We start from the raw sequence: 14,346 nt of genomic DNA, 5'->3' as shown, positions 1-14,346 counted from the left end.
CCTGCTTCACCTTTTTACAGAATTTAATACTGTCTGAAATGTACTTGTTTGTGGTGTCCTGCCACTAAATCCTGGAGGGAAGGGATTTTTGTGTGTTTTGCTCCCCAGCACCTAAAACAGTACTTGGCACAAGAGGTTCAGCAACTCGTCGAATTAATGAACAGTGGACATGAACTTGACAAAACAGGTTCCCTGTCTCAAGAGGCGTGGCCACAGTGGGGAGACGTTGAATTATAATAAAATTGTATATTTTTAGTGGGAACACAGAAGACTTTAAATTAGCTCAGGATTTACACAGGTACATGCGATAAAATGGTTCCTATAAGGTTCATATAATAGTTACGTAAGACTCTTGCAAACTATAATGTATTATGCAATTTTAAGATTGTATCATAGCTGGCGAAAATGAGGTCACATTTTGCCATTCTGTTTTCGCTTCGAAAAGTTTTATGAGGAAAATTTCCTTTCACTTTCTCATTTATTTCCTTTTCCTCTAACCTAAATGGTCAAGCGGCTGTGAATGTTATCTTCCAAGGGAAGCGAGAAATACGGTTTGGTCTCGGAGTCTGCGTAGTGAATGGCTCACTGGAGCTGGCGCATGCGCATCTTTTGTGGTGCTGCAAGATGGCTGCCAGCCATTTTGTCGCGCGTTGCTTCCCCGAGGAGTTGAGGGCGATGGCTGCGGCCGCCAAAGACTAACAGTGGGCTCAGTGGTGGGAATTTTCTGTCTCTCTTGTGTGAGCTGAACACACCCAAGAGAGCGACCAAAAGCAGCAAAAGGCGGGGCGGAGCGGTGGAACCCCCCCCCCCGTCTAATCTTAGACCAGCTTCCTCACCCATCCCTCCTAGTTTTTCCTTCCATCCAGCTACACGCTCATCTTCTGCGCAGGCGCACAAATAATCGTAGCGCCTCCTGGGCCCTGGGGGGGGGGGGGGCTTCAGAGCTCCTGCGCGCGCTTCTCGTTCTGCACTCCTGATTGGTTAGGTTGTCGCGCCATCACGCCTCCCTCTGCTTTCAAGGTTGAGAAGGAAGCAGGGGTGGGGGGGTGGGGCTAAGCGGCGCGTGCGCGATACTGTTGCTGCCCCTTTGCTGCTATTGCGTTGCAAAAAAAAATCCTGACTAGGTAGCCTTGGACCTTTTCTGTGCTAGCCAGTCTAAAGGAGAGAAAGATTTCTGCAACTGAAGGGGCAGTCGGGTAGTATTAAATTTAAGATATTAACGCCCGACCTGGCTCACAGGAGTGTGGGGATAGGGGCGGGGAAGGGCCTTAGCACTGAGAGCCGAAAAGTATAAAACCATTAGTTTCGGCGTCAGGCGGTTTGAAAGGTTCTGCAGGTCCTGTTTTCTGCGTAATTTTTCCGTGATTACTGACTGGTTTAAACACGACCCCTTGAACAATATTGATAAAAACCTCCGAGACCCGCAGCCCCTCCTTGCAGCGTGTAGGAGCTGCCAGCGTGCCCAACAGCTGGTGTTTCCGTCCGTACCTCCAGAAGAGCCCAGCGCGTGCACCATCCCCACCCCCTAGGCTCCCTCCCCACCTACGGCTTTCACGCACTCGCAGTGATTGTTTTGCCCGCTCCCGCCGCCGCCGCCGCCGCCGCCGTCGCCGCCGCCAGAGGAGCAGCAGCGCTTGTGCAAACCGGGAAGATGGCGGCCGGCGGCGGCGGAGGCAGCAGTAAGGCCTCCTCCTCGTCGGCCTCTTCGGCAGGGGCTCTGGAGTCCTCGTTGGATCGAAAATTCCAGTCGGTAACCAACACCATGGAATCCATTCAAGGCTTGTCGTCTTGGTGTATAGAGAACAAAAAACACCACAGTACTATCGTCTACCACTGGATGAAGTGGCTCCGGAGATGTGAGTGTTGGGGGTGACTAGGGAAGGGAAGACTGGGGAAATGGAAGGAAGTGTAGCCCGAAACGCCTGGGGTTTTCCCACGGAGCCTCAGCATTTGATTGGGGTTGTTCACATTAAAGGTTTGACCCCAGTGTTCCCAAACCCAGACTCCATTCCTAGCCAGGATTGTCTTGAATTGCAGGAGACTCATTTCTTGGGTTTTTTAGCCATTGAATTGTTGTGACCTTGGGCCGTTGGGCTCAGATCCATAGAGATTTACGTATATATATTTTTAATATTTCAGAACCTTGTAAGGTGTATTGATTTTTCCGAACCTTCGCGGAAATTGTAGCGTCTGTTTATTTCTTACAGGCCTTGACGTGTTAAAATGATTTCTGGCTTTCCTGATGGTAGGCAAGCTGTGGTTTTAAGCAGTAGTAAATCCAGTGATGTTTAATACGGAGTGCCTTGTCTGGATGAATGTATCTAAAACTTGTAATGTGTAGTAAGGAGAGCCTTACCTGGATGAATGTTAAGAAGCAGCATGAGCTCTACATAGATCTGAGGCACCACCGGGTTTTACCTGTACCTGTGTTTGCTGCAATAAAATACAGGTTTCTTGTATACTGACCAGAAACAACTGCGATACTGTAGTCAGTATCATCATTAATACCTTAAAATATAAAGCGTGGCCAGTTACTTTTTTTTTTTTTTTTTGAGACGGAGTTTTGCTCTTGTCGCCCAGTCTGGAGTGCAGTGGCGCGATCTCGGCTCACTGCAACCTCCGCCTCCCGGGTTCAAGCGATTCTCCTGTCTCAGCCTCGCGAGTAGGGATTACAGGCGCCCACCACCATGTCCGGCTAATTTTTTGTATTTTTAGTAGAGACGGGGTTTCATGTTGGCTAGGCTGTTCTCGAACTCCCGACCTCAGGTGATCCACCTGCCTTGGCCTCCCAAAGTGCAGGGATTACAGGCGTGAGCTCCCCGGTGCCCGGCCCCGTTACTTTTTAATTACCTGAAATACCTTTTTACACAATTGAGTTGATCTCATGGGTAATCACAAAAGGAAATGTGCTTTTTGAATATGTAGTACCTTTTTCTCCAGTTATGCCTTTTTTGTCTTTATCCTGGAGATTTTTCCATTTTGCTACTTTACTACAGAAATGAGCTCTGTTAAAGCATGGATTGTTTGCAAAAGATTTCAAATCTTATAGGAGGAAGTGTGGAGAAGTCACTGTTTCCTGCTGAGAAGAGAGGGTTAACTCTTACTCCATATATATCTATTAGAATTTTTCTTTGCTTCCTGCCTGCGGCATTTCACCAGTGAGACCCATCATCCAGTTATTCTGCCGTATTCCACTTCTGCCATTGCTCCTGTAGTGTTTTGATTTGTTTACCTTTTAGAGAACAGATAGATAAAGCTTTCAAAATTATAGGCCCCATGCTTCAAACTATTTGTGTTTAAAGTTTTGGGAGGGATGTTTTGTGGTTCTTTGAATAATAATGCAGAGAAATTAGTAGATACAAGACAGAATTACCTGTGTTTACCAATAACAGATCAAATTGTTTTCTTGTCCAGAGATAAAATTATAACGTGCAAAAACATCAAATATGCTAACAGTCATCATCGAAGACTCACATGTTAAGTATCTGCTATGTGCCCAGCCATCTCATTGTACCTTAAAATCGTCTGAGAAGTAGATTTTTTTTTTTTTTTTGTATTCTTTAGTAGAGACGGGGTTTCACCGTGTTAGCCAGGATGGTCTCGATCTCCTGACCTTGTGATTCGCCCGTCTCGGCCTCCCAAAGTGCTGGGATGAGAAGTAGATTTTTTAATCACTGATTTACAAACGAGGAAACTAAGACTCAGAAATTAAGTTGCTTAAGGTTACTCAGTAAAATGGTGGGGTTAGGGTTTGACTTCAGCATTAACTTTGTAAAATAATGTTTAATGTACTTGGTACACCAGTGATATATTGCAAGCAGTTCTAATGTGAGTGAGAGAACCTATTCTCCACCCTATTTTAAAACATTTTTACTAAACTATATAAGCATTTTACATTTCCTCACCTTGGGCTCTGGGGCTTTAACTGTATGGTTACATCATTTGCAAGAATAAGTTGGTCCCCGTCCTGTCTCTGCTGTGTGGGATCACAAGTGACAATTACAGTTTTTTTTTCTAGTCAGCAATAATGAGATATAATGAAGCCAGAATTTTTTACCTCAGCTATTGTTGCTATTGTGCCTGAGCTTATTTCCTTTGTTGATATCTTACGAGTGAAAAAATGAATGCTCCAGGAGGGCAGTGTGTCAGTTGAAGTGCATTGTGTATAGTTTATATAGTTAAGTGCTTTTGGCTAAAACAACATCATACATTGATGTTGTTTTTCTAGTGGAATGGAATTTAACTTTCTAAAATGATTAACGGTAATTTTAGTCATTTTGTATTTACATTTAATGAACTTCATTGATCTCACTGTAAATAAAGTGTTTTGAGAGAAATATTCAGCAGAATGGTGTGGGGTGCAATGAAAACAGTTTATGCATGGGCCTTGTTTTCATTTAAGTTCTTATTTCTTTACAGTTATACTTAGTTTAGTTTGAGTTTGGTTTCTAAGTCAGCTTTAGGAAAAATTGTGAAGTAGGTATCTTTGTCATTCCCAGCCTTTCTGTCCATTTTCCTGATGCCACTTTGCTTATCTTTTTTCTTCTGACATCCATTATTTAGTAACTTATATTTATATTTATACCTCAGTATAAGTTTAAGTAACTGTTAGATTCCAGAGATATTTTTATTTTATCCTTTATTTCATAATGTGTAATTAGACTTTTGTTCATATAAAAGGAAATAATTTAGAGAAATAGGCTACCTGAGGATATGTTCCAGATATATTTTTATTTTATCCTTTTTTTTTTTTGACACGGAGTCTCGCTCTCTCGCCCAGGCTGGAGTGCAGTGGCGCGATCTCAGCTCACTGCAACCTCTGCTTCCCAGGTTCAAGCAATTCTCCTGCCTCAGCCTCCTCTGTAGCTGGGACTACAGGTGCCAGCCACCACACACGGCTAATTTTTGTATTTTTTTTTTAGTAGGGATGAGGTTACACCATGTTGATCAGGCTGGTTTCGATCTCCCAACCTCAGATGATCCACCTGCCTCAGCCTCCCAAAATGCTGGGATTACAGGTGTGAGCCACCGCGCCCTGCTATTTTATCCTTCTTTTCTTTCCTTTTTTTTTTTTGAGATGGACTCTCACTCTGTCGCCCAGGCTGGAATGCATGATATCGGCTCACTGCAACCTCTGCCTCCCGGGTTCCTGTGATTCTCCTGCCTCAGCCCCCTGAGTAGCTGGGATTACTGGCGCACATCACTAAGCCCCGATAATTTTTGTATTTTTAGTAGAGACGAGGTTTCACCATGTTAGTCAGGCTGGTCTCGAACTCCTGACCTCTTGATCCGCCCACTTCAGCCTCCCAAAGTGCTGGGATTACAGGCGTGAGCCACTGTGCCTGGCCTATCCTTTATTTCATAATGTGTAATGAGACTTTTGTTTGTATTAAAGGAAATAATTTAGAGAAATAGGCTACCTGAGTATATGTTGCATAGATGATGAGTTCTTTTAATTTGCTTGACTATAGCATTCATTACCATCTTTTTTTCTTTCTTTTTTTTTTTTGGAGACAGAGTTTTTTTGCTCTTGTCACCCAGACTGGAGTGTAATGGCACTATCTCAGCTCATTGCAACCTCCATCTCCAGGGTTCAAGCAGTTCTCCTGCCTCAGCCTCCCGAGCAGCTGGGATTACGGGCACACGCCACCACGCCCAGCTAATTTTTGTATTTTTAGTAGAGACAGGGTTTCACCATGTTGGCCAGGGTGGTCTCGAACTCCCGACCTCAGACCATCATTTTCTAAAGTGATCTTTCTGTAGCATAAACAAATGTCATTCCTCTGCTTTAAAACCCTGCAGTGATATCTCATTGCAACAACGTGAAGATCTGAATTTCTTTTACATTGATCTATAAGTCCTATAAAATCGGCTCTGCCTACCTTGGGCTTCTTCACATCCTGCCTCATTCTCATTGTTTAGATCAAAGCTCAGATATTACCTCCTCAGAAAGACCTTCTTTGATCACCTTCTTTCTTTTTTTTTGAGATGGAGTCTTAATAGATTTTTTAAGTTACATGTATCTGTTTATTTTAATTTAATTTAATTTAATTTTTTTGAGACAGAGTCTCACTTTGTCATCCAGTCTAGAGTGCAGTGGCATGATCTCAGCTTACTGCAACCTCTTCCTCCCAGGTTCGAGCGATTCTCTTGCCTCAGCCTCCTGAGTAGCTGGGATTGCAGGCATGCACCACTAAGCCCAGCTAATTTTTTTTTTTTTGAGACAGTGTTTCACTCTTGTCACCCAGGCTAGAGTGTAGTGGCATGATCTCGGCTCCCTGCAGCCTTCACCTCCCTGGTTCAAGTGATTCTCCTGCCTCAGCCTCCCAAGTAGCTGGAATTACAGGCATGCACCACCATGCCCGGCTAATTTTTGTATTTTTAGTAGAGGCGAGGTTTCACCATGTTGACCAGGCTGGTCTTGAACCCCGGACCTCAGGTAGTCCACCTGCCTCAGCCTCCCAAAGTGCTGGGATTACAGGTGTGAGCCGCCGTACCTGGTTCCTGGCTAATTTTTGTATTTTTTGTAGAGACAGGGTTTCACCATGTTGGCCAGGGTGGTCTTGGATTCCTGATCTCAGGTGATCTACCTGCCTCAGCCTCCCAAAGTGCTGGAATTACAGGCGTGAGCCACTGCGCCTGGCCTCACCTTATTTCAAGTAGTGCCTTCAATTGCTGTCATATCATCTTATTTTCAGTATATATTACCTTGTTTGTTACATGTTTATTGTCTGGCTTCCCTCCACTAGATGACAGGGCTGTCTTGTTTGCTGCCCTGTCTGCAAACAACTAGAATAGTGCTGGCATACAGTTAGCAATCAGTAAATATTTGCCAACATAATGTTGTGAAATAGCTAATCAAGAACTTAAGGAACAGAATTGCTTTAATTTCTGTTTATCAGAAGGAAGCATTTATAATTTAGTGAAAGAAATTACAGGTACAATAGTTGGAAGTATGGATTTGATGTGCAATTTACCCAAAGTATCATTTCTATACTTCTTTCTTTCTTTTCTGTGGGGAGGTGGGGGAGGGACTGAGTGTGGCTCTTGCCCAGGCTGGAGTGCAGTGGCATGATCTCCACTCACTGCAACCTCCACCTCCTGGGCTCAAGCGATCCTGCCACCTCAGCTTCCTGAGTAGCTGGAACTACAGGTTCATGCCACCACACCTGGCTAATTTTTATATTTGGGTTTTTTTTTTTTTTTTTTTTTGATACAGAGTCTCGCTCTGTTGCCCAGGCTGGAGTACAGTGGCAGGATCTCGGCTCACTGCAACCTCCATCTCCTGGGCTCAAGTGATTTTCATGCCTCAGCTTCCTGAGTAGCTGGGATTACAGGCACATGCCACCACGCCCAGATAATTTTTGTATTTTTTAGTAGGGACGGGGTTTCACGATGTTGGCCAGACTGGTCTCAAACTCCTGACTTCAAGTGATCCGCCCACCTCAGCCTCCCAATGTGCTGGGATTACAGGCGTGAGCCACCACGCCCAGCCAAATTTTTATGTGTTTTGTAGAGACGAGGTATTGCCATGTTGCCCAGGCTGAACTCTTGGGCTCAAGCTGTCTGCCTGCTTTGGCCTCCCAAAGTGGTAGGATTACAGGCATGAACCACCAGGCCCAGCCCTTCTTTCCCATTTTTAATGTAAAATGTGAATCAATATGGAAAAGTATAAAAGAGTTAGGCCTGTTTTAACATGTTAACTCCAGTCACTTAATACTGCATGACACTTTGCAAAGTACTTAAACTGTGAGCCTCTGTTTTTCATAGTAGTTCTGTACCTGTAGATGAAAATTCTGCAATCTACAAGTAGAGATAATTCTGTCTACTTGTAGAGGAATCATATGATCTCTCAGGGTTTTTGGCTAGATTTAAGAAGATAATGCATGTATTTCATCATTGTGCCCTAGCACATAGAAAACGTTCAAATTATTTATTATTTATGATGATGATAGTTATGCAGATAAAGTTTTAAGATCCAGAGTATTAAAAATAATTACGCCGGGCGCGGTGGCTCAAGCCTGTAATCCCAGCACTTTGGGAGGCCGAGACGGGTGGATCACGAGGTCAGGAGATCGATACCATCCTGGCTAATACGGTGAAACCCCGTCTCTACTAAAAAATACAAAAAACTAGCCGGGCGACAAGGCGGGCGCCTGTAGTCCCAGCTACTCGGGAGGCTGAGACAGGAGAATGGCGTGAACCCGGGAGGCGGAGCTTGCAGTGAGCTGAGATCCGGCCACTGCACTCCAGCCTGGGCAGCAGAGCAAGACTCCATCTCAAAAAATAATAATAATAATAATTACATCAGAATTTTGTTTTGGGCACCTTGGCACAGTGCTGGAAATTACATTCCCAGTTTGTAAGAGACGAATTGGACCAGCCTCTCTAGTAAGTTAGCATATGCTTTGAAGAACTAGTAGGACAAAATGGAAAATATTGTGTTCATGACATCCATTTTGTCTTTTTTTTTTTTTTTTTTTTTTTGAGACATATTCTTGTTCTGTTGCCCAGGCTGGAATGCGGTGGCGTGATCTTGACTCACTGCAATCTCCACCTCCTGGGTTCAAGTGATTCTCCTGTCTCAGCCTCCCAAGTAGTTGGGATTACAGGTGCACACACCACACCCAGCTAATTTTTTGTATTTTTTGTAGAGAGGGGGTTTTGCCATGTTTGCCAGTCTGCTCTCAACCTCCTAAGCTCAAGCAGCCCACCCTCCTTGGCTTCCCAAAGTGCTAGGATTACAGGCATGAGCCACCGCACTCTTCTTAGCTGTTTTTCATAGAAACTTTAAATATGTATAAAAACAGAAGGGTAATGACACACCACCTTTCTACTGATCTCTCCACTTCAGTAGTTATCACGTAACAGTCTTTTTTTTTTACCTATCTCCTTCACTTTACCTCCTCTCCCTTAGTACTTTGAAGTAAATCTCAATGCAAGCTGGTATGTTTTTTACAAATGAAACATATAAACGTGGACTAGAAAAAAATATCTTCATACGGGATTTTTTTTTTTTTTTGCAGAGAATTTACAGAGCACAGTTAATCTATGCCAATGGTTTCTCAGTTTGGATATCAAGATCCTTAGATGGATCATGAAGCTGGTAATAATTTTATAGCTTAACTTTTGTTAAGTGCTTACTATATGCCAGGCACTGTTCTAAGCATTTTACACATACTAATTCATTCAGTTCTCACAACTCTTCTAAGTAGGTGTTACTATCATCTCCATTTTTCAGATTAGAAAACAGAGGCACCAAGAGGTTAAGTAACTTGCCCATGGTTACAGAGCTAATAGATGGTGGAGATGGAGACAGAATTCAAACCCAGGCATTCTTAATCTACGGTGTACGCTCTTACCCATCATCCTACACAGCCTTTCCTATTCATAAAATATTTTCTACAGTGCAAGAAAATTTTGATAGCTTCCTTATTTATTCAAGATTTAGGCTGTATAGATTAATTAGAATATCAAGATTTTAAATTCTTGTGTTTTTTGTTTTTTTCCCCTCTGTGGCAAAACTATCTCTTAGTGATTTGAAGTTCTGATAGACATTTATTTATGTTTTTGATTAAAAAAGGGAAAACAAATGGAACATAATTATTGAAGCTATCATCTAGGTAAAAACCTTTCTAAATATGAGGTTCATTTAGATTGATGACATGTAGAGTATAACAGTATTGCCATAGGCATACAGCTTTTTGATCACATATGATACATAAATTAGTAATACAGGTGGGTAGATACAGACCCTAACTTTGAGTTATAAGATGAAATTTGTTTATAAATCCCTAGCTTACATTCAGTTTTTTCAGTATTTATTGAACACCTACTGTGCCAGCACTGTTAGGCACAGGGGATACAGCGGGAGAACAAAATGAACAAAAATTTTTGCCTTCACAGAGCTTAAAATTTAGCCAGGCTTGGTGGCGCACACCTGTGGTCCCACCTACTCAGGAGGCTGAGGGAGGAGAATTGCTTGAACCTGGGAGGCAGAGGTTGCATTGAGCCATGATCATGCCAGCCTGGGCAACAGAGTGAGACTGTGTCTCAAAAAAGAAACACACACAAACACACACACAAAGACAGCATATACTCTAGTAAGGGGAGACAGACAATAAACAAATAAGTAATATATTAAACATAATAGAAGGTGATAAATGCTCTAGAGAGATAGAAAGCAGGGAAGCGGGAAACAGAAGGGTTTGCAGTTTTACATTAAATGGTAAGGGAAGGCCTCACTGAGAAGGTGACATTTGAGTAGGGAGGTATGATATTAAGCAATATAGACATGAGGATATGAAGTGGGAATGTTCAAGACTAAGTGAACAGAAAAAACAAAAGTCCTGAGGTTAGAGTGTACCTGGTGAGTTTTGGGAGCAGCAAGAAAGCTTCTGTGGCTAGAAAGGAGTAATTAAAATGAAGATTAGTGGATGAGTTCAGAGAGATTATGGTGGGTGGTGTTGGGGAGGGGAGAAATGGGATTCACCAAGGGTTTTATAGGCATTGTAAAGACTTTGGTTTTTATTCAGAGTGAGATGGCAAGCCATTTAAGCAGAAGGAGATGAACTCTTTTATTTTTTTTTTTTTGATTGAGACGGAGTTTTGCTCCTGTTGCTCAGGCTGGAGTGCAATGGCACCGTCTCAGCTCACTGCAACCTCTGCTTCCCAGGTTCAAGCAATTCTCCTGTCTCAGCCTCCCGAGTAGCTGGGATTACAGGTGCATGCCACCATGCCCAGCTAATTTTTGTATTTTTAGTAGAGACAGGGTTTCATCATATTGGTCACGCTGGTCTCAAACTCCTGACCTTGGGTGATCCCCCCGCCTCAGCCTCCCAGGCTGTTGTAATCCAGTGTAAAATATTGATGGCTTGGACCAGGTTATGGCCAGTGGAAGTGAAAAGTAATTTAATTCTGGATCTATTTTGAAAGTAGGTCCAACCAGATTTCTAGATGGATTAAATGTGGGGTGAGAGAGGAAAATAATCAAGAATGACTTTTTTTTTTTTTTTTTCTGCCTGAGCAACTAGAAAGATAAGAGTTACATTTATTGATATGGGGAAGGCTGTGAGTGGAGCAGATTTTGGGAAGGAGATGAGAAATTTAGTTTTGGATGTGTTAGGTTTGGGATGTCTATTTTAAGAAATCTTTTTAAAGATATAATTCACAAAAAAATACTCATTTAAAGTGTACAATTCAATTGTTTTAGTATATTCATAGAGTTGTTCAGCAGTCACCATAGGGTGTCTAGTATATGGATTGTTTTTAGAGCCAGGAAGCTGGAAGAGATCAACTAGAGAGAGAGTGTAGATAGGGAAGTAAGTCTAGTAAGATAGAGTGGCAAGTACAGACAGAGAAGAGGTCCAGAGAGAAGGCTATGGTATTGTGAAATCTATATTTGGTCTCTATCCCATTTCCTGGCATACAACTTCAAAAAATCCTTGGGTCTTCAAAGTGATAAGTGTCATTTTGTATGCTAATGAGTTGACTGATGGTTAGCATCCCCTGGGTAGCCTAAGGATAGGGGCTGGTCACTGGAAAGAATAAGGCAGGACTAGAGGTTGTGACTTTCTGCCCTACCCTCTAACCTCTGGGGAAGGGAGAAGGGCTGAAGGCGTAAACTGAACACCAGTGACCAATGATCAATTATGCCTTCATAACGAAACTTTCGTAAAAATCCAAGAGGACCGGTTTCAGGAAGCTTCTGGACAACCGAACATATGGAGGTTCCTGGAGGTTGGCATGCCCAGAGAGAAAGCTCTGCACTCTCAGCCCTACTTTGCCCCCTCCATCTTTTCATCTGGTGTTCATTGGTGTCCTTTGTTATGTCCTTTATAATCAACCCGTAAACGTGTTTCCCTGAGTTCTGTGAGCTGCTCAGGCAAATTAATGGAATCCAAGAAGGGGGTTGTATGAACCCCGATTTATGGTGGTTGGATCAGAGCAAATGTTAAAACAACCTGAGATTTGTGCTTGGCATGAGAAGGGGGGGGCAGTCTTGTGAGATTGAGCATTCAGTCTGTGGGATCTGATGCTGTCTTCCAGTGTCAGAATTGAATTGGAGGGCATCTAGCTGGTGTTCATTGCAGAATTGCTTGCTTGGTGTGTGTGGGGAAATCCCTCATACATTTGGTCAAAGAAGTCTTTGTTGATTGTTGAATAAGAATATAGGAAAAGCACTTTAAGTTTGTTTATTCCTCTATTCTCAGAAGGCCGTTGGGGCATTCTAGTATTTTAGATGACTCTTTCTACTTAGTTAGTCTAGTGTGTTATTGACTTAGGTTCTTTTTGAGGTTCAAGGTAAACTTTGTTTCAGCCCCCCAAAGAAATAATAAATCTATTTTGGTCTCTTGCATGTTTTTACTCTTGGTTTAGGCTTAATGGCATTTCTGGATTCATTGAGCAGGAGCTCTGTTATAATTGCATTATTATCCATCCTCTCCCTCCCCTTTAGATGCCTAAGTCACCTTTTTTTTTTCATTCCATTGCTCTAGGTTTATAGAGTTATAGGTGGTATTTTTCCAGGTTTCTGGCAATGTTTCAAAACATAGAACTGTCTTAATTATAAGTTATAATTACTGTAATGGTATATATTAAGCCTTTTTGTCTGTGTTGTGAGACTTTCCAAGCCCTTGTTATCTTCTTTCAGCTGCTTTGTCTCTCACAGCAAAAGGGTGATTTCATCCATGGCCTTAGGTGGGTTTGAAGCAATATGTAAAACACAATTTTGCTGTACAAAATTCCATAGTAAGCTAAAGGGTAAATTTTGCAGCAAATAAACATTCCCGTAACTCAAAGTGTGAAACACTACTGACAAACTTCACATGGTTCTGTGGCATGGAGGTATCTTGAAAATTACAATGGCAATGGAAAAACACATATTAAAATTTGCCCCCACAGGCCATCCCAGAATTACTTTAATGTTAGTTTTGTCTGTAGAGGAGGGATGAGTGTATGTATGTGCGTAATTTTTTAGGGAGTAGGGGCTTACTGATTTTATTCTTTTATGTTGTTGTTATCAACTTCCTTGGATTGAATGATTTTACTCTTAATGATTTGGCTTCCTGCCTTTCATAAACTAATAAATAATAGTTGCATCAAAATTCTTTCTTCCACCTAGGCTTTTGTCAGTTATATTCTCTTTTTTCCTCCCACTTTTTCCAAGTGTTTATTGTTTTATAGCAGTACTTTTAAAAGTCAAAAGAGGAGATTTTGGTCAGTTGTTTTAAAATTTCAACTGAGAATTAAGGATATATGAGGTTTAATTTATTGAAGGAACTCAGAGACCCTAATAAAAATTACCCAAGAATGGAACAATTTACAAACCAGCTTGACTGACTTTCTCATCTATTTGTCAAGGAAACAAAAAGTAGTTGTGTTTTGTAGTGATTTCAAATTCCACTGCCCCCACAGATATTAATTATAGAACACTGGAGGAATGTACGTCCTAGGGAGAAAGTAGTAGAACCTAATTATTCCTTTTGAGAAAAGGCAACAATTCCATCTGTGCTTTGAAATATTAAAGCTTTTATGGCTAAGATAGTTTTTTTGTTTTTTGTTTTTTGTTTTTTTTTTGAGACGGAATCTCGCTCTGTCGCCCAGGCTGGAGTGCAGTGGCCGGATCTCAGCTCACTGCAAGCTCTGCCTCCCGGGTTTACGCCATTCTCCTGCCTCTGCCTCCCGAGTAGCTGGGATAGCTGGGACTACAGGCGCCCGCCACCACGCCCGGCTAGTTTTTTGTATTTTTTTTTAGTAGAGACGGGGTTTCACCGTGTTAGCCAGGATGGTCTTGATCTCCTGACCTCATGATCCGTCCGTCTCAGCCTCCCAAAGTGCTGGGATTACAGGCTTGAGCCACCGCACCCGGCCTAAGATAGTTTTAAAAAATGCTTCATTCTTATTCTCTTGTTTTTAGAGAAATATTGAAATAGAGGCTCTTTGATGAAAGAAATGAAATGTTTGGTTTGCTGGGTTTAAATTTTACTAGTGTTTGATTGAGGCCTTGATCTCTCCCTCATCTCTCTTTCTTCACTTCTTTCTCTTATAATTAATTTCGCTTACTTGCACTTTCTAGTTCTTTGGAATCCATTAGCAGAGAGATAGGGTGATTCTTTATTACCCTTTAGTAAAATTTGCACTGTGAAAAGAAAAAAGGATCTTTTAATGTTTGGAATTATAACCTAACATTTTTTGTTTTAAAAAACCTAGAATGGATCCTGAGCTGTTTTTGTGTTCCTTTACTATCATCATAGTTTTAGAGTGTAGCATGATACAGTCTTTTAAAATGATGATCTTTGTGTCTAGGAGGCAGTATTACTTGAAAGATTAAAATTCTCTTATATG

The 14,346-nt window shown here is 42.0% G+C and overlaps 1 protein-coding gene across 4 annotated transcripts in view; it reads left to right on the top strand.

Moving 5' to 3' along the window:
* The first annotated feature begins 1,036 nt into the window (after positions 1-1,036).
* The window catches only part of RPRD2 (regulation of nuclear pre-mRNA domain containing 2), a 126,059-nt gene continuing 112,749 nt past the window's right edge, over positions 1,037-14,346 (top strand). For 2 of the 4 annotated variants that reach the window (XM_033198258.1, XM_033198256.1), the window contains exon 1: positions 1,037-1,856. In XM_033198258.1, the coding sequence (XP_033054149.1) occupies positions 1,652-1,856 (205 nt within the window). In that variant the 5' untranslated portion in view covers positions 1,037-1,651. The remainder of the gene's footprint in view (positions 1,857-14,346) is intronic. The other 2 variants (XM_033198255.1, XM_033198257.1) reach the window with 2 other exon arrangements.

Source organism: Trachypithecus francoisi, unplaced genomic scaffold, assembly GCF_009764315.1.
Source record: "Trachypithecus francoisi isolate TF-2019V2 unplaced genomic scaffold, Tfra_2.0 Lachesis_group5, whole genome shotgun sequence".
Lineage (NCBI taxonomy): Eukaryota > Metazoa > Chordata > Mammalia > Primates > Cercopithecidae > Trachypithecus > Trachypithecus francoisi.
This window is presented reverse-complemented; position numbering and strand designations above follow the sequence as displayed.